This window comes from Mauremys reevesii, linkage group 1 (genome assembly GCF_016161935.1).
Source record: "Mauremys reevesii isolate NIE-2019 linkage group 1, ASM1616193v1, whole genome shotgun sequence".
Lineage (NCBI taxonomy): Eukaryota > Metazoa > Chordata > Testudines > Geoemydidae > Mauremys > Mauremys reevesii.
In genome coordinates this window covers 307,343,813-307,363,184 of record NC_052623.1, presented here as the reverse complement: position 1 = coordinate 307,363,184, position 19,372 = coordinate 307,343,813, and the positions used below count along the sequence as shown (strand labels likewise).

The 19,372-nt window shown below is 39.4% G+C and overlaps 1 protein-coding gene across 1 annotated transcript in view; it reads left to right on the top strand.

Moving 5' to 3' along the window:
- Window positions 1-19,372, top strand: part of CNTN1 (contactin 1) — a 443,616-nt gene that overhangs the window by 374,389 nt on the left and 49,855 nt on the right. The window contains exons 23-26 of the mRNA XM_039506174.1: window positions 4,458-4,561; window positions 13,028-13,214; window positions 15,108-15,220; window positions 16,556-16,712. Of these exons, the coding sequence (XP_039362108.1) occupies window positions 4,458-4,561; window positions 13,028-13,214; window positions 15,108-15,220; window positions 16,556-16,712 (561 nt within the window). The remainder of the gene's footprint in view (window positions 1-4,457; window positions 4,562-13,027; window positions 13,215-15,107; window positions 15,221-16,555; window positions 16,713-19,372) is intronic.

Here is a 19,372-nt window from a genome sequence, read left to right as displayed (position 1 = left end):
GGGCCATGGGCAGTGGCTTGGGTTAGCTGCTCAAGTACCTACCCAATGGGCTGCGTGAGATTGTACTTGGACAGCTAGTTTGAGTCCCTGCCTGCGCCGCAGCTATACTGCTATTTTTAGCATCTCGTTTTTAAGCAGAGCTAGTGCATGTCTGTCTGTCTGCACTGGGAAGCATGCTCCCAGCTACAGTGTAGACATACCCCACATGAAGAACTGTAGAACAGTGCCCTTGATGGGCAGAATAGCACTAAACTAACAACCCACAAAGAAATTCACCTAGCAAATACCCATTCTGAACCATTGTACAACTAGTTAAAAATAAAGGATTTGGGGAATTGGAAAAAAAAGTGCCTTCTTCCACATTTGTTGTCCGAAACATAGCACTGTGATACTACAGTCATATTTGGGTCATCCTCACTAATGCAGTATGATTGATGCACATATTGAAAGGTGAATTGTTATGTCTTGCTAAGGAAAACTAGAAAATAAGTACTCAAATTAAATTTAAATTTCTTTTTAAAAAAGAAACCACTCCTGCTATCTTGTAACACACAGGTGAGTTTTTAGTGAGAATTACTGTCCAAAACTGTCTAGGACAGTTAGTGGCAGAGTATTTCAGATATTTCAGTTAATAAGGTTGATACTCAGAACTGAACTAATGGAAGCAAAAATGCTGTTAGTTACACTTTTCCATATGCCTTAGTAGTAGTCAGCTTTATTCTAAAATAAAGTAAAAGCAGCAAAGAGTCTTGTGGCACCTTATAGACTAACAGACGTTTGGGAGCATGAGCTTTCGTGGGTGAATACCCACTTCGTCGGATGCATGTATTCACCCACGAAAGCTCATGCTCCCAAACGTCTGTTAGTCTATAAGGTGCCACAAGACTCTTTGCTGCTTTTACAGATCCAGACTAACACGGCTACCCCTCTGATATGTAAAATAAAGTAGTAGTACATGTTTTGCTCATTAACTGATGGTAGTAAATCCTATCAGTCTTAATATAACAGCTGTGGTATTTAAGCGTACTATTGCAGCGGAATGATTAATTTGGTTAAGTTTTCAAGCCTGTTCAAATTCTAATACTTATTCTTCCATGCTCTTTTATTCCAGTTTAGACATTAAAGCAATCAGGTGAATAATTAAATGAAAACCCTTGACATTTGACTAAAACCTTTTCCTTAATCCTTGCTGGAATTATTTCAAATTCAGCAATCTGCAGGATTTCAGTTAGAAATGTAATTTCCTATGCTGAGTGGAAGAAAGCATTAGAAAAAGGTAAACCTTAGAGCAGAATAATATAGGTGGTAATATATAACAAAAACATTACACTATAATGTCTGCTGCCAGAAATACAAAGCAGAACTGTAAAGAATTGCTCAAATTTTTCGTGTTGCAGAACAGAATCTGCTTCACCAACGCAGAACTCCAGCTACTGAAATGAGAGCAAAGACCCAAGAGGTGGGACCAGATAACAAGGCCACATTCTCACACTTCAGACTCCAGTCTCATCTCAGTGTACTTTATAGGAGATTTATGCTTGTACCTCCCATTAGCACTAATGGGACCTTTGTATACAAATCACCCACACACAGAGAGAGAGAAACATAGAATAGACCCTTTTGTTTCTTATGATAATTCATGATCCACACTGGCAACACTTAGCTAATGTGATTAATACTGATCCTAGTTATCAGAGAAGTGTACCTTAGGATACCATCTTTAACAGCTGCAGCAGCAACAGAATGATTATTGTTCTAGTAGTGTAAATGAATTAATATGTTGCTGATACCCAAATAACATTTCAGTATCCCTTCATTTCTCAGAACATTGTCAACATCTGACTTGTAAGTTTCCAGGCCTGTTAGTGAAGTGCTAAATGTATTTCTTCTAGAAAAAAAATAACTACTAAAAGCAAAAATTAATAATAGGAACATTAAACATGCACCTGAAACGTAATTGTGTTATATATGTAAACTCCCTATATGATAGTAGCAAAATTGTTTGTTTTCTGAGCTCAGCTGTTTAATAGAGCCATCATGCTCATGTGACCAAACACCTTGGGAGCAGCAAGCAGGTGTAGCTCCAGAAAAATCAGAGAAAGGGAAATGAACAGTACTGACTTTTAGAAAATGAAAGAAAAATAATCTTGGTGGTTGCCACCCTATAACTCTAGTCCTAGCAAAATAACTCTGCACCTGCTCAGAGAAACACTAAGCATTCATGGTCATATTATGCCCATCGCAGCCACAAAGGTGGGTTGAGGACACAAAGAAACTACTTCCTTCCCTAGAGCACCAGTAAAGGAGGGACCCAAAATTGCACTGTAGGTGTCAGGGAGCTCCAAACATTGTCTACAACATTAGCAGCCCCAAAAGAGAATGCATCTGTACACAGCCATGTCCCTGTTCACCCAGCACATCGATAAGCCAGGGCTGCAGGGAAACCCAGCATATACCTTTCCAACAGGTGAGCCAGAGACAGTGCACACCATGGGCTCCTGAGACTCCTGCAGGCATTGGGACTTGTATAGTTGTAAAGATTCCCTGTAGCTTTACCCTACATGGAGCCACACAGAGTCTCACTGCCCTGACAGTACCTAATTCCACAAGGTTTCCTTTATAGGATAACTGAACTATGAGCGATAAGCAGCATGTTTTTGGTAAAGAATACATCTTGTGAGGCAAACTGAAATGCTTTTTTTATTGCAGAATTGGAAAATGACAAATGGAGTGGATGTCATGTATTTGAACTGTAATGTGAAAATGGACTGTCTGCAAAATACTTAGTGTACATACCAAATAAGAAGCAAAATTAGTATTATTGAAGGGGGCATAAATAAGCTTAAGAGAGTGAAATATGAAAAGTAACATTCAGATTGTCTCATCAAGATAATCACCCTGACAGTAAGAACTATTCTGCCCAAGGGAAATGATGGAAGCCCTGTGACTTGGGCATTTAAATCTTGGACATTGGACAAAACACTACCAAATGGTACAATGGGAAGCAATCCTGCATTGGCATGGAGATGGACGAGATAACCTGGTCTTTTCCATCTCTAATGCCTGCACAGCTATGATTCAGCCAATGATAAGGCTACAGATAGGCAAGGGAACTTATCAAATGTGTTGCTAGAGATTGTAAAGCTACTTAATCATGATATATACTTTCATTGCTACTGAGTTATGTGTTTAGTCATAAAGCTATATATGTCTAATTATAATCCTAGACATCTTTATTCATTTTAGCGCACTAGTTTTATTCTGTGATTCCATGTGTTTCATGCAAACGTGTGTAATGAAATTGCATTAGCACTAGTTATACTTAGTACTAAAACTTTAGATTGTGGTGTTTGTGCTTACTTAAATGTTTGTAACTGAGAAAATAGCCTTAACATCAGTGCATCATTTTTTTTAAAAAGTTATACATTTGAATTATTAACCGTTAGTGAAAGACAATTAAAAAGAGTAACTTTGCACATAAGATTATTTTGTTACCTTAGATACTTCTCATAAGAAATGTAACTGATTTTTTTTTCTGAATAGTGGCTGTTTTGATACATAGTTGATTTGATGCCCAGTTGGAAGATTAAATATATGAAAGCTTTCCTGTTCTGAGGCAGCAGTGGCTGTCTGTTGCAACTTGTTTCAAAAGACCCATAAAAGACAACTGATCTTAGCTTGAAAATGGAATCTTTCATAGATTCTGTGCACTGTTTATGCATTTTTACATTCATTAGCTCCTTTTAAATGCAAGCAATAGAGTGAAATTGGCAGCTTCCTCTGACTAAACTAACACCTATTGTTTTAGGCACTACAAGTTAATTTTTAAATAAAAAGAAAACTTTTCACATTAAAATGGTCTGATTGTGCATTTGGCGATGCAAGGTCAGATTTTTAAAATTAAGCACACATTAACATTTGCATGTGTCCAACTTACATGCACAAATACCTGATGTGATTCACATGCATAGTCAGCTAGACACACAACTAGCCCACTGAATGCATAATTATCTGACTTGCATGCACTTAATGTACAGTATGTTATATCTTTGCATGCAGAAGAAGCAAATAAATATTTGCATGCAATTGACTTTGAAAATGTGGCCTACAGTTTTAATGTGAGAAACACTATACAGCTGAGTAAAATATCAGTGGTTTTTTTGGTTCTGTCTCTTTTTATTTGAGCATATTTTTAGTATTAAACTTTCACTTTGGAACCTGCTAAAGCTAATAAATATTTAATATGGGCCTAATCCTGAGATCCCTACTCCACTTTTTCTCAGTCTTGTCTAAAATAAATACCCAATGAAATTAGAGTTTACCTAAGTAAACACAGGTTAAAGACCTGAGGACTTGGCCTTGTGAAAATGAGAAAATAATATGAAATATTACAAGAAAAGACCATGCAAGTAAATATTACAATGCACTTGACGGGATTGAATGTTTTCCATTTCCAGCTCCTAGTGAACAGCCTAGAAGTGTGAATGTAAAAGTCTTATCATCTTCTGAAATCTCCGTTTCCTGGGACCATGTTTTTGAGCAATCTGTTGAAGGATATCAGGTGAGTTCAGAAGTGACACTTATAAATATCTTCATATTCATTTAAATACAGTAATTGATTATGCACAGGCAATACACACTGTCACATTCTAACTCTTAATGCTCAGCATTAATTGATGTTTGCTGTACAAATTTGATTCTCTACCTATTAGATGTTTCATATGACGTATAATTTTTTGATACTAAAATATAATACTTTTGGTCAAATTCCCCTACTTCTGTAAGTTGAGATAGTTCCACATATATCTTCAGAACTCCACAGAAGAATTTTTCCAGTTTATACCAGTAGAGGATCTGGCCCATAAATGTCTCAAAACATGTTCAGAATAAGTTTGGGGTGTAAACATTTGCTGTACACTGTAATGTCTTTGTCAGTGCAGAAACAGACTTGTAAGTAACTAATGGGCCACTACATTATCAAATGATCAAGTATAGTAATTATTTTTGAAATATCCCCAACAGAATTTATAGTAACTTGGAAACAGATGCTGCAGCCTGAATATAGTCAGTAGAAGATGCAGAATCCTTGGATTTTAATGTGCAGGGTAGAACAGGATTTGAGGGAGTCTGTCTACATCTTCTGCTTGCCATCCAGCATTGGTGCACCCTAGCAAGAAGGAATGATTTGGGAGCAGGGTAGGGCTACTGGGTCCACAACAACTCAAATCCACCAGTGAAACCTTTTCTTACTCTCCTGCAAAAAAAAAAAGGGGCACAACAGATAGAGAGCTGCTGCGATCAAACAGATGCGGAAGTTGTCATAGAGCAGCCCAGCAGAGAGTGGGTTTCTTCCTGCACATACACAGTAGCCTCTGGAGAACTCTGCAGCATACAGTCTGTTTACTTCAGCAGTGCTCTGAGAAAAGGATTTGGGTCTTGCTAAGTTAATGACTTGCTTTGCAATTTTAATTCTCTGACATATGATATTTACCTACATGCTGTAAAAAGAGCATATGCAAATTCAGAATAGCCTCACAAAATGCATCAATTAGAGGTGTCAGTTGCCCTGTGAATCCCAGTGGGGTGTTAATTCGAAAATCCACTGCTCTGGGGGGAGCTCATCAACATCACCCCAGCAGAGGATTCTCTTTGTGCCCCAGCATACCTACCCAAGCAGATGTACATCAGCTGTTGGGGTGAATATGGGTGGCCTCTTCTGCTGCTCGTGATGGGAGAAGGGGGTATTATCCTACTGGGGAGGAGAGGAGGACCATTTGCCACTGCCAGTAAAGGGAGCTTCAGCATGGGGGCAGGACCACAGGACAGCGCTACAGGGAGGTCTGTGTCCTGGACTGTCTTAATACAAGCCTGGAAGAGGTGCTAATTTGATCAAAGTAAAGTTGTTTAAAAACTGGAATGCATACTCTCGGTTTTTATTTATTTATTTAATTGCATTATTGTCCATTTCTAACACAATTTATAAAAATACCTAGTTCAATCAGAATACTTCCTCCTTTTCATTTTAATCCTTCACATTCCATGAAAAAAGCTCTCTCAGGACATAAGTGGCACCATATATTCCAGAGCCGAAGAGTTGGGGATACCGAGAGAAAAGTAGTTGAAGGCATTTTACCTGTGATACTAGCCTTTTCACACCATGAGGAGTCAGGTTTTCTTGACACTAAAGCAGGCACTCATGACTACTGCACTAGCAGTGATGAGTGTGAACTGATAAATTTTGCCATTACTGAGGTGTGTCCTCAGCTCACACCTAAATGAAAGATAAAATATGAACTAGCTCCCTCCATACAGAGAATGTAAGATTTATGAGCTGCTCAGTACATGCAGTTCTAGTGGGTATATATATTCCCTGCTTCTTACATGTAGTAAATATATTGTTTGGCTTTTATTACACAGGTTTATGGTTATGAAACTGTTTTGTGGGTTTTTTTTTAAACTAGGCACTAAGTCTCCTCACTAATATCAATAAAGTATATTAAATGAGTAAAATAAAATTGGATTTTGTAGCTTTAGTCATATTTCTTAGAAGTGACATAGATAAATATGAAAGATTTGGTTGCAAATTCCATGATTCTAGTACTTAAGCTTTATTGCTGCTTTATTTTGTAGCATACTTTGTGTTGTACAACTGGCCAACATAAAATATTTGTTCTGTAACAATAAAGAATATTTCTATAACTTTTTTTCATGTCAAGCTCACACAAGGATCATATAGGACTTCTTTCTTGATATCTTTCCCATGCTTACAAAGGGTTAGATTCTCTGCTGTGCAGGATCATCTGGGCACACCAGAGGCACGGGACCACAAGGGAGTTAAGGGTGTTTTCCTGAACCTAGGGATTTGCAGGCTGTGCTAATCTATGATGGCATGTGATGGCCTACATTGGGCCAGAGATTATCAGACAACCCCCTCCTCAGTCTTGGCTCAACCCTTCCAGTGAGAGCTGGAGTTGGGTTGGCACAAAACTGTCAGTGCCTACTGAGGATTCCCTCGCCCTAGGGATTCCTACTTGGATAGTCCAGGACACCACAAAAAAGAAGGAACTGATCCCAGAATTTGACCCAAAATCTTTTAATGAAAAAATTCAGTTTGTGATGCAAATGTATTGAACAGACTGGACAACTGAACAAGCTAGTGGCAATGAGGGAATGTAATTTTGCATATTACTTTAATTTAACCGGAGTACAGGATGACCAGGGAAAAGGAAAAAGAGTAGCGATCAAGTGCTCCATAGACCTTTAAAGTATTTGAAGTATACTTCAGGAGACCCAGGGATTTTGTAAAGGGGGCAGTGTTAGTGTCTCAGCACTCAAGGGAATAAGTCATGGTTTCCAAAAATAATTGTCATGACCCAGGTATATAGTCATGTTTGTATCCTAAGTAGATGGGTAGAGAAAAGCTGTATAGATGTCTGAGTTTAATACATACAAATCACATTGTAACAGTGGTTAAATCTAAGTCATTTGAACCAAGATTCAATGTATTTGGGATTTAGGTTAATTTAATTTTTAAATGATCTTATTCCTGCAAGGGATTTAATTCACATCTCAGTGGAGTGGCTTAAAGTTTCATTCCTTTTTCTCGCTCAAATTGTTTGACAGCTCTATATTACTTATTTTATTGTACACCTAGTTGTACAGCATGTAAATGAATTGGAGGAATATAGAAAGTTTCTCCCAGGTGAGAGGGATTCAAGGACTTTGGGCAGCTGTCCAGTGATCAACAAAAGCCTTAGAGTGTTCACCATCCCTAGGTAAAACATGCACTTAACATATCAGAGTATACCAAAAAATGAAGGAGTGAGCCCCTGGCAGTCACTGTACAGGTTTGCATTTCATGGCAACATCACCACCATGATTATCTTTAATCAGACCATAACTGACAGACACTTGACCACCTACTATTTCACAGATGTCACTTTGCTGCAGACTCAGGTCCATTTGGAACTTCATGGCAGAAATGGAGAGTGTGCTCAGATCCCCTTGTTCCAATTGCACAGGCCCCAACTTAAGCCAAAGGAGAAATACCTCAAGCTGTTAATAGCATAGGGCACACAGTTGAGGAGTTGTGGTTCTAGCCAGTAGAAGGCAGAGGCCCATATACAACACTTCATTACAGTATTATGGAATCAAAATACTACTCTGAGACTAAGCAACTATTTAGAAAGATATGTGTCATAAACAGTTAGTTAAGGGTTAAGGTCTCCTTTACCTGTAAAGGGTTAACAAGCAGTACCTGAGGAACACCTGACCAGAGGACCAATCAGGGACAAGATAATTTCAGATCTCTGTGGAGGGAAGGTTTTTTTTCTGTGTTCTTTGTTTTGAGTTGAGTCTCTCTTTGGAGCTAAGGAAGTCCAGACATCTTAATCAAGTCCTCCCAGGTTTCTGCAATACTTTTCATCTATTCAGTCTAGTGAGTATTAGAAAGGCGTACTAGTATTATAAGTTTATTTCTACATTTGCAATTGTGTGTTTTGCTGAAGGGATCTCTTTATTTCTATTGCTGTTACTTTGCTTTTACTGAGAAAGAAAGGGGGAGGGGGAATTCTCTCCAGGTTTATAGGTTAGACTCTGTGTATTGTTCCATCCTGGTATCACAGAGATAGTGTACTTTCTTTTGTTCTTTTAATAAATTCTTTTCTTTTCTTTGGACTTGGTTAATTCCGTCTCTTGTGGAAATTCAGGGGAAGGGGAGGGGGGAAGAGTGAGTTCCTCCTGGGTTTGATTCACGGAGTTGAATCGGTGTGTATCTCTCCGGAGTAGGCTAGGAGAGAGTGGGAGGGGGGAAGTGGGCTGCTTCCCTTTGTGTTAAGTTTCAGGTTTGAATCTGTGTTCCCCAGGGGAAGTTTTTGGGGGAACAGGGAGTGTGTCAGACACTTAAAACTGACTGGTGGCAGCGAGAACCAGATCTAAACTAGGATTTTAGTTTAGAGGAGTCCATGCAGATCCCCATCTTGGAACCCAGCAGCTCCAAGTGGGGGAGAAAACCTATGACAATATGCGATTATCTATACCAGAGAGGATCTCCTGAATTCTCAGCCCCCCTTTTCATTGCTCACTTCACAACACATGCTTCTCAAACAGGATCATCATAAAACGGATGTTTCCTAAGCTTAAACTAATGCTGTTCTGTCAAATATCCAGCAAATGTTACCAGCAAGCATCATCAGTAACCCCAGCCTTTCATAGACTTTAGTTTTTGCCTTCAAAGAACAGGGAGCCTTATTGGGCCCAGTCAGTGAAACTGTTCTAGAAATGTCACAAACAGATCTCCCAGATGGCAGCACACAACATTTCCTCCAAGTCCTGTTTTACTTCCCAAAAGAATATATTGACATTGTGTCTATATTTCATCCTAAATGTATTTCAAGAAAATTCTAAGTGGTGGCTGCTACTGGACTAAATTTCCAAAACTCTGTGCAGCATATTCATTTCTATAATCAGAAAAATACATGTGCTTGCATGCTGTAAACCATGTTTAAAGTGGGAGCCAATTTGGTCAGCATATGCATATGCAATTATATCTATATTGTGAAAGAGTTGGTAGAGCCATGATGGTAATCATATGTTTAGAATGATCATAGTATGGACAGCTTGTAGTATTACTATTGACGGGCAAACTTATGTAAGCATTGACAATAGACTTTGATGTGTAAATTAAATTAGGAAAGCTTCGGTTCAATTATTCTGGCTGCTAAAATGCCCCTCTAGGCATTTGAATTAGAAGGGAAACCCTTCTACTGTCTCACCACTCATTCAGCTACAGTGCAGACCTGGGGGTAGAAGAAAGTTATAGTTTTATTAAACGGTTTAACTTAAACACTTAAGAGAAACATCAAGCCTTGCCAAACAGCAAGTTGTACCATAATTTGTGAGTGGCAGAGTGGTAGTGGTAGGAGCTGGAGAAACAAGCCAACACAACCTCTCCCAACATATTTTTGGAGTCTCCTTAAAGTGAAATATCTCAGGAACAAAACTAATGCCAGCTGAAAAGAAGACTAAGCCAAATGTGGCTTGACAGCAAAATAGGGGTGCTTATGTTATCAGAACATGCTATATCAGTTCTGCTTGAGGCCTCCTAGATTATAAAGCCAGAAAGGATGATTGTGACCTAATCTGCCATACTTTATAACACAAGCCATGGGACTTCTCAGAATTAATTCCTGTTTGAACCAGAACACAGCTTTTAGAAAAACTTCCTATCTTGATTTAAAAATTTCCAGGAATGCAAAATTCACCACAACCTCTGGGAAGTTGTTCCAGTGGTTAAGTACCCTCACTATTAAAAATGTGCACCTTATTTGTAATTTGAATCTGTCTAGCTTCAACTTCCAGCCATTGGATCTAGTTATACCTTTGTCTGCTAGATTGAAGACCCTCCAAGGAAAGGTTTACCTAAAGCAGGGGTTCTCAAACTGGGGGTCAGGACCTCTCAGGGGGTCACGAGGTTCTTACATGGGGGGTCGTGAGCTGTCAGTCTCCACCCTGAGTCCTGCTTCGCCTCCAGCATTTATAATGGTGTTAAATATATAAAAAAGTGTTTTTAATTTATAAAGGGGGGTCACACTCAGAGGCTTTCTATGTGAAAGGGGTCACCAGTACAAAAGTTTGAGAACCACTGACCTAAAGAATGGAATCGTTTAGTAATAACATTAACCTCTTTCTTAATGGAAGGCTTAAAAGGGTTCTGTTGTGGTATCAGCTAAAATAATTTACAAGGAAGGTGGGAGCAGAGCAAAAATGCACAGACTAAAAGTACTTGAAAAACAAAATGCTATGGACCCCGTCCTCCACAGGTTGTGCCTTTTGTAGTTGCTTACACCTATGCAAACTGTGCTACCAATTGATACTGATAATGTTTTACTCTCATGTTGCACAGTTGTGAATGATTCTACAAGGCAGTGGTGAATCGGACCCTATGTAGTATCACCAAAAATCATTTCATAATGGCCAGGATTTGTAATAAGTGGGTACCTTATATTTCCTTCCTAAATATGTGTTTTGGTGCTTAAATAAATGACCTCCGAAGTTCAGAGAAAGCTGCTGGGTGATCAGCACTTTAGAAAATCAAGTCAACTTATTTAGTTGCCTATGTATGGACGCAGGAGGCTAGTCATAGGCATCCATTTTTGAAAATCACAGATAATGTATCTTTAATAGAGTTGTCCAGGCTATTTTCCATAGAAATGTATGAGACAAAAACACGGTAAGATATTTTTTAAAAGTACTGTTGCTAACACAGCTAACCACAACTTGTTTTTGGCCTGCTAATAGCCTCAGGGAATACCTACAAAGAATAGGGAAGGAAAGGAGGAGCATCCACTGAGAGGGGCACTAAAGAGAACCAGGAGTGGGCAGTATCTTGCAAGCTTAATGAGGATAGGGTGTTAAGAAGGAGAGGATGATTGACAGAATCAAAGAAGCTGGTAGGTCAAGGAGAATGAAGATGAAGTAGAGGCCCTGAGATGAAGAGGCCATTAGAGTAATTGGGAAGATGTGAGTGTTTGCATATGTGTCCGAATTCTACTGAGAATTGTTTTAGTAGAGTGAAAATATTGGAAGGGATCCAATACAGAGCTCAAGGAGAGAAAGTGAGTGCATTGGTTTTAGATTGCACATTCAATGAGTTTACAGGTAAAAAGGAGAGGAAAGAGATTGGGTGGAAGAGGGTATAAATCCTGTTCCCTTTCTAAAATGTCTGTCAACTCAGTGATGACCTAGTATTAAATCCCTGAGTTGCCCCTGACATTGGCATTAATGGACTGGTCTGAATATATTTCTTGAATTGTAATTTAAGTTGATAAAAAGAAAAGAGGGCAGAGGAGAATTTTGAGGGGAAGGAGAAGAGGAAAATAGGGAACCTATACAACGTAGGTTGTGGAGTGCTTGTCAGTGTTTTTCCCCCAGTCTTATGTGGTTTAATAGTGATTAATGGTATGGGAGGGGGAAGTGAAATAAAAGATAAGAATGCACAATATATTTAAAGAGAGGAGAAAGTATAACAATTTATAAACACTCTTAAAACATTAAATATTATAGAAAAGTCACTGTTAAATATTAAGTTTAAAAACGCATACAATATTGCACACTTCTTTAGTCTAACCATTTAAGCTTCATCACTTAGCTAAAGCACCTCCTAAAAGACAAGAGCAGATTTAAAAAAAACAAGTAAGTTCTGATAACAAGTCAATTTATTAAGTATGTGATAGTGCTTTAATGTCTAAGTTCAATGCATGTTCAGTCTGTTAAACACAGTTCCCAGAGGAATGAGCAGGAAATGGATATCAGGTTGGGTGTTGTAGATCCCTTTTGTTTTTTATACCTCGTTACTGTGCTGTCAAACTGCTTTGTCAATTGCTTATTATAACCTTTAAATCATGGAAACAAAAATACTGGCTGAATGTGATAAAAGTTATAGTGGATAATAAATTTTAGTAAAAGTGTTTTGAGCAGCATCTTTCATAAAGAAAGAAAGGTTTCTCCAGCTTGGTCTGGATAGGGCATACTGTATGTGGGGAATGAGAGCAGAATGAAAAATATGAATGAATTGCTTTTGTAGGGATTGTATTAGCTAGAATGCCATGAAATAGGAAGTGGAGTATACTGTACAACTTAGTCCAAGGTGTCTTTGCATTACAGAGTACATTGTGACCTAGAAAATGATATTAAAGTTGAGCGTAAAATTTTCAAGTATAAAAGAGCAACAGCAAGATAGCCCTGTTCTAGTAAGGCCCAATCCTGCACCCAATTAAGTCTATCACAAAACTTCCATTGGCTTAATTGGGTACAAATCAGGTTCATTGGTGCAAAAGTTTCTACATCAAATCTGAAGTATTTTCTGTTTCTTGATATGATCCTATCACTTGGATTAATATAAGGAGCAACAATTAGCCAGAAACAGACTTTATTGTTTTAAAATTATTCTGTCCTCCAGTCTAAAGTTTCTGTAACATTTCAATATCATTAATTACACCACATTATCACTCAATTTAACTGTGTACAGATTCGTTACTGGACTGTTCATGATAAAGAAGCCGCTGCGCAGCGGGTGCCAGTGAGCAGTCAGAACTTCTCAACCAAACTGGAAAATTTGAAACCTAGTACCCGGTACCATGTAGATGTTTCCGCCTACAATAGTGCAGGATATGGACCACCCAGTGTTGCTGTTGATATCATTACAAGAAAAGCACGTAAGTAAAGGAACTCTGGATTTATTTCTAAAGTTCTGCACTTCGTTACTATTAGTTTGTACTTTGCATATACTAATACTATAATTAGTGGGGCTAACACCAGACTGTGGCAAAGTGGGAATGTTCTTACTATTTTTTCTGAATACTGTGTGCGTGTCCCAGTTTTCCCTATGTATTACTCAAGTGTCTAGTGGTGGGATAAGGGTGTTTGATCATTGCAGAGTCCCCTAGAGGGCAGGTATGACTGTTGACTGGGTTCAGAGAATGGCTGACACTATGTAGCCTGGCAACTGATGGCTGGGCCCCCCGCTGCAAGAATGAGCCAGAGGTATTGGTGCAGACCAGGTGACCTGCTTGCCTTGGAAAGAACCGAAGGACGGAGGAGGGACAACAGGTGCGTCTCAGGCTGGGCTGCTAGAAGCTGGGCAGTCTCCTGGCTGGAGTCTCAGGGGGAGGGTCAGGGCCTTGGAGCTCTGGGCTCCCCTCCCACCAAGATGGACTTTGCTGAAGGCTCCTGATTTCTATGCTAACAAGGTCTGTTCTACGCTGTGTTCCTGTCAACTAATAAACCTTCTGTTCTACAATGCTGGCTGAGAGTCACTGCTGACTGCGAAGTTGGGGTGCCTGGCCCTTTTGGAGGCATGTAAGGCTGGACTTGCTGCGGGGAGCTCACGGTGAGAGCAGGGGTGCTGGACTCTCTGAGGTCAAACCTAGAAATCGCCGAAGCTGAGCAGGCTTCTTGCCCTGGTGACAGCGTGCCCTGAGGGGAGATACGCTGCATCAGAGTCCTGCCTGACTTCATTCAGAGTTGTTCCAGAGCACCGGGACTGTGACTCTGTGACGCATACACACAGAGTTTTCCCAGGGGGCTAAATTGTGGCACTAACACAAGCCTCTTGAATGGGGCAGCAAGTAGTTGTCAAGGTGTGGCTCTGAAGAGGCTAATCTCTACTCATTGCTGCCATTTCAACTTGGAAATCTGGCACAGTGGAGTAAGGGACATCTCTACAGCCAGGCAGGGCAGGCCATGATCTCGTCCAAGAGGAATGTAGGCTTGGGTCCATAGGTTATAGCCTCAAGCGAAGATTTTCACAGAACTTGTGGCACTTCAGTGTTTCGCTCCCTCGCTGGAGACACCTTAAAGGGGGGCTGATTTTCAGAATGTGCTGAGCACCCACCCTTTGAAAATCAGGCCTCTTTTTAAAGTGGCTCAGTTTGGGCACCCAGAATCACTAGTCACTTTTGAAATCCTGTATGCGACATAATTAAATAATTAAATAATAATGAAGCCATGAGTGATATTTAATTAAGGACTGTGTTTCTTTATTTATAAATGTGCTTGGATGGCCTAAAAATGTATGAGAGTAACATGTGCTTTGTCAATAAGGTAAGCAGTATACTATCTGACTCAGACCTGCAGAGAGCATATATTTGGATAAGAAGATTCCATTTTACATGGCTACTACTCTAACTATAATTACACTTTGTGCAGGAAGGCACTCTGATTACCGCACAGATAAGTGCTATAGAAATGCTTTTATATAATTTTTTAAAGATTTAAATTCAGTGAATAAGTATAATTAAGCTAAATTCTGGGAGGTTCTGGACATCGATGCCTGCAAGGAAACACAAGCCCAGTTCCACAGAAAGGGATAGAAATTGGCCCCGTCTGTTCTGGCAACACACAAATGCCAAACCCACAGGGAGCCCATTGCACAAGCCATGCAAAAATGCATAGCTGGAGCCATAGAACTGCATTCCAGGAGAGAGACTGGCCCACATTCACAGAAAGGCCAGCCATAATCTTCCTTTTTAGAAGGCTCATTCAAATGTAAATGAAGGTTTGTGAAGCATCATTGTTTCTGCAAACAAAATTGTATGTTTATTTTTCAGCTCCAAGCCAACCTCCCAGAATTATCAGTACAGTCAGGTCTGGTTCAAAGTACATCATCACCTGGGACCATGTCACGCCAATGTCAAATGAATCTGCTGTTCAAGGATACAAAGTATGATCTATAAAAATAGTTTCTATCTTTTATATCCTGCACACAGTATATCTTATTGTCAATATTGCTACCTACTCTGGCTCTAATGTGCTTGCATCCTTAATTTAGACCACAGGTTCACAGTCTAGAGGTCACAACTCCCCTGTCCCCCAGTGGCTTTGGAGGAGGGTTATGGCCACCCTTCTTTTTTATGGTGAGATGGGAGGGAGCCTAAAATTTTATGTTATAATGTGGGTCAAAGTATGGAAAAGGCTGAGAATCACCACTTTAGACATACAGCCGAACTGATTGTTCCCACAGTGACATGTCTCCCACAGCATACATTCAAAAAATATGCTTTTATATTTTTTTCCCCTTTTTCCAGCATGAATTACTTCCAGCCTATTGTTCCCATCCTCCCTCTGAGAATTACAACCTCCAGAATACCTGTACTTATAGATCAAAGACACTAATAGAACCAGTCTATCTAAAGCTGTCCATAAAGGGACAGCACATCATGGTACATGCAACTACAGTGCAAGCATATCTATAAATTATAGGAAGATGGTTAGTTATAGCTATCAATATGCTGAAACCATTAAAAACAGGCTCCTATTTAGTGTTGTTGTTTACTTGGCAGTAAATGTCAGCTGACCACCATATTTGGGGTGGGAAGAATTTTCCCAGGAAGATTTGGCATGGGCCTGAGTTTTTTTTCCTTCCTCTCCGAAGCAGGGGGGGGGTCACTTGCTGCTGAGTGGGGTGTGGATCTTTATGTGGCCTGCATCTTGCAGGAGGTCAGACTAGATGAGAGCTAGAGTGCTACACAAGTTCTTGTTTGATGGATTGAGTTACTTCCTGTGAATCATTGAAAATGTGCAGAGATCTTTTCCATGTGTCTTATAAGTCACATGCTAACTTCACATTTATAATAATTTACCAGCTCTGAAACATATTAATAAAAAAGAAAAATTGTGCTACCTTCTGAGGACATTAAATCATTCATGCTCTAGTATACGGTAAGATGTATGGTATGTTTTTGTTTTGTTTGGTGAGCTTGAAAGTATTATCCTCAATCATTCTTAACTTGAACCCATATGGAAAATTTATCTATCAAGGAGATGGTATTGTTTTGCCATTTGTTAGAAATAAAAGAGGAAATATCTGCTCGCTCCAAGCTCCTTTACATTATAGCAAGCTGCAAAGCAGTATATTTTATTTAGTTTTGATCTAAAATTAAGCATGTACACATAAAATTAGCACCCTAAACTTGTTAATCAAAACTGGAAGGATGTAACTGTGGTATCAGCTGCAACATGACATTTCAATAACTGTACTTGTTTATGGCTTTGCAAGGTGCTGTATAGACCAGATGGCCAGCATGAGGGCGAATTGTATTCAACTGGCACACATTCAATAGAGTTGCCAGTCCCCAGAGATGGTGAATATGTTGTTGAGGTTCGAGCGCACAGTGAAGGAGGAGATGGAGAAGTAGCTCAAATAAAAATTTCAGGTAGGCATTTTTTTTATCATATTGGGAATATATGGCTAGATGAATTCATAGACCAGTAAATGCATGCCATTCCTGACAAGAAGAACCTGTGGTAAAACTCTCTCTCTTTATCTCTCTGTCTTTCTGTCTCTCCAATCTTTGTATATCTGGGGTACTAATTACAATAGTATCTACTATGCAAAATGCTATTTCAGAATAAGCATAAATGTCATAAAATTGGATGCTGGTGCTGCCATCTTAAGGTCCAGACACTTACATTTGATTCTTGGTTTTTTGTTGTTTTTTTTAAACTTAAGGAGGAGAATGGTGACAACTGTAAGCTTTATGCCTACTCCTTGGCACACACCCTGTGTAGACATTGATACTATTTTGCAGAGGGAGTGCTAGGGCGTCTTCATAGAGTTTTACAGATTAAGGTGAGAAGGGACCATTAGGTCATCTAGTCTGACTTCCTGTATATCACAGGTCATTAAATTTCACCCAATTACTCCTATAACTCAGCCCAACAACTTGTGTTTAACTAAAGTGTATCTCCCAGAAAAGCATTCAGTCTTCATCTGAAGACATTAAGAGATGGAGCACCCACCACTTCCTTTGGTAGTTTGTGCCATTGTTTAATCAGTGTATCTAATTTGAATTTGTCTTGCTTCAGTTTCCAGTCATTGGTTCTTGTTATGTCTTTCTCCCCTACATTAAAGAACCTTTTATTACCCAGTGTTCTCTTCCCATTGTTATCTGTACACTGTAATCAAGTCAATTTTTTTGATAAACTGAACAGATTGAGCTCTCTAATTCTCTCCAGTAAGACATTTTCTTCAGCCCTAGAATCATTTTCCTGTCTCGTTTCTGCACCCTCTCCAGTTTTTCAACATCCTTATTAAAAAAGTGGACACCATAACTGTATGCAGTAGTCCAGCATGAGTTTCAACAAAGTGGTATAGAGGTAAATTACCTCCCTACTCTTATTCACTACACCCCTGCTTATACATTCAAGGATCTCATTAGTCCCATTTGTCACAGTGGGAGCAAATATTCAGCTGCTTGTCCAGTGTGACCCCTAAATCCTATTTAGAGTTGTGCTCTGTCTCCTAAATGCTTTCCAGGATACATGCCCCCATTCTGACCTGCACTCCTTGTTCCTAGATGTATGAGTTTCTAATTGGCTATATTAAAACACATTTTCTTTGAATGGACCTATCTTCCCAAGCGATTCAGTTTGCTCTACTGTCCTAGTCATTATTTACCACTCCACCAATCTTTGTGTTATCTGTAAATTTTATCAGCCAGTGATTTTATATTTACTTCCAGATCATTGGTGAACATACTGAATAGTATCAGGATTAGTACCAGTCCCTGCGGAGCCCCCTCAAGAAACATACCCATTCGATGATGATTCCCCATTGACAACTGTTTTTTGGCATATTGGTCAGCCAGCCAGTTTTTAATCCATGTACTGTATGGTAATTTCAAAACCAGCATGTTATCCAGTATTAAGTCAAAAAATAGTATTATTACATTTGTATATTACAGAAATCTAGGTATGTTACATTACGTAATGTTCTAGTACCCTTCAGCAGCCACTTTTGACCTGACTTGCAGATAGCTGTGTAGGTGAATACTACTCCATGCAGTATTAGCCGCTCAGTTTGTGACTTTCATCACCCTCAGATAGGGAGGAACTATGCAGAGAGAGAGAATGACAGCATGACTGTGACTGGACCATGCGCATGGCAGTGGGGGAGGCTGAAAAAAAGACATGAGCCTGGGCACTCTTCATTGCCATCTAGTATATGGACCACAGGGCCAGCATTTCTTGCAGATTTATGGCTCAGTCCCTGCCTCTTCCCAAGGAGAGCAGAATGCACTGCTGTTTCCATATCCACAACCTGGCAAACTTTTAGCAGGGAGGTTACTGGTGGCTGTGCGACAGGGTAGTAGCATGCTCCCTATCAGCTCTTGCCTTCCTGGTAGCCCTCTCAGAAACATAGTGCTGGGACTAACGCATGTCCAGTCTGTGTACCACAGTGGAGCGTCTAACTCTTAGACAGTGAGATGAACATAATAAGCAATGCAATTATAAACAAAAATGTTGCTCTGTTGGAAGAATGACTTCTTAACAGGGTCCATCCGGCTATTGAGAATAGCTGCTTTGCTAAAGTGAAATGGGAGCAAAAAAAAGGTAAGTTATAGCACATTTATTTCTGCAGTTAATTTAGCTATTAAAAGCACAACAAAAATTTTTGATTTGCAAATGTTGTTGTGTTTGGAAGCCAAATATATATATATATAAAAAATGTGGAAATACATATTCTTTCTATTCCACCCCTCTTCCTCCTCATTTTCTCTCTCTTCTCTTTTTGTATTCTCTTTTTTAAGCAGATTCCAGTTTGAAAGATAAACTGTTTTAGCAGGGCCAGCCCACAACATTTTGGCACTGAGGCAGGGAGCTCAAATGTTGCCCCCATGCTCCCTCGCTTGGGCCAAAACTTTGAAAGGTCTCAATTCTGCCTTCTTCCTGTTCTACTCCTCTCATGGTACAGCTCTGCAACCTACCCCAATAAAGGAGAACTAACAACTTAAAATGCCTTGTTCAAAAATGTTGAGTAACACTTAACTTTCAAACGCCTGAACAGCAAATGTAACTTTTCTTGTCTGCATAG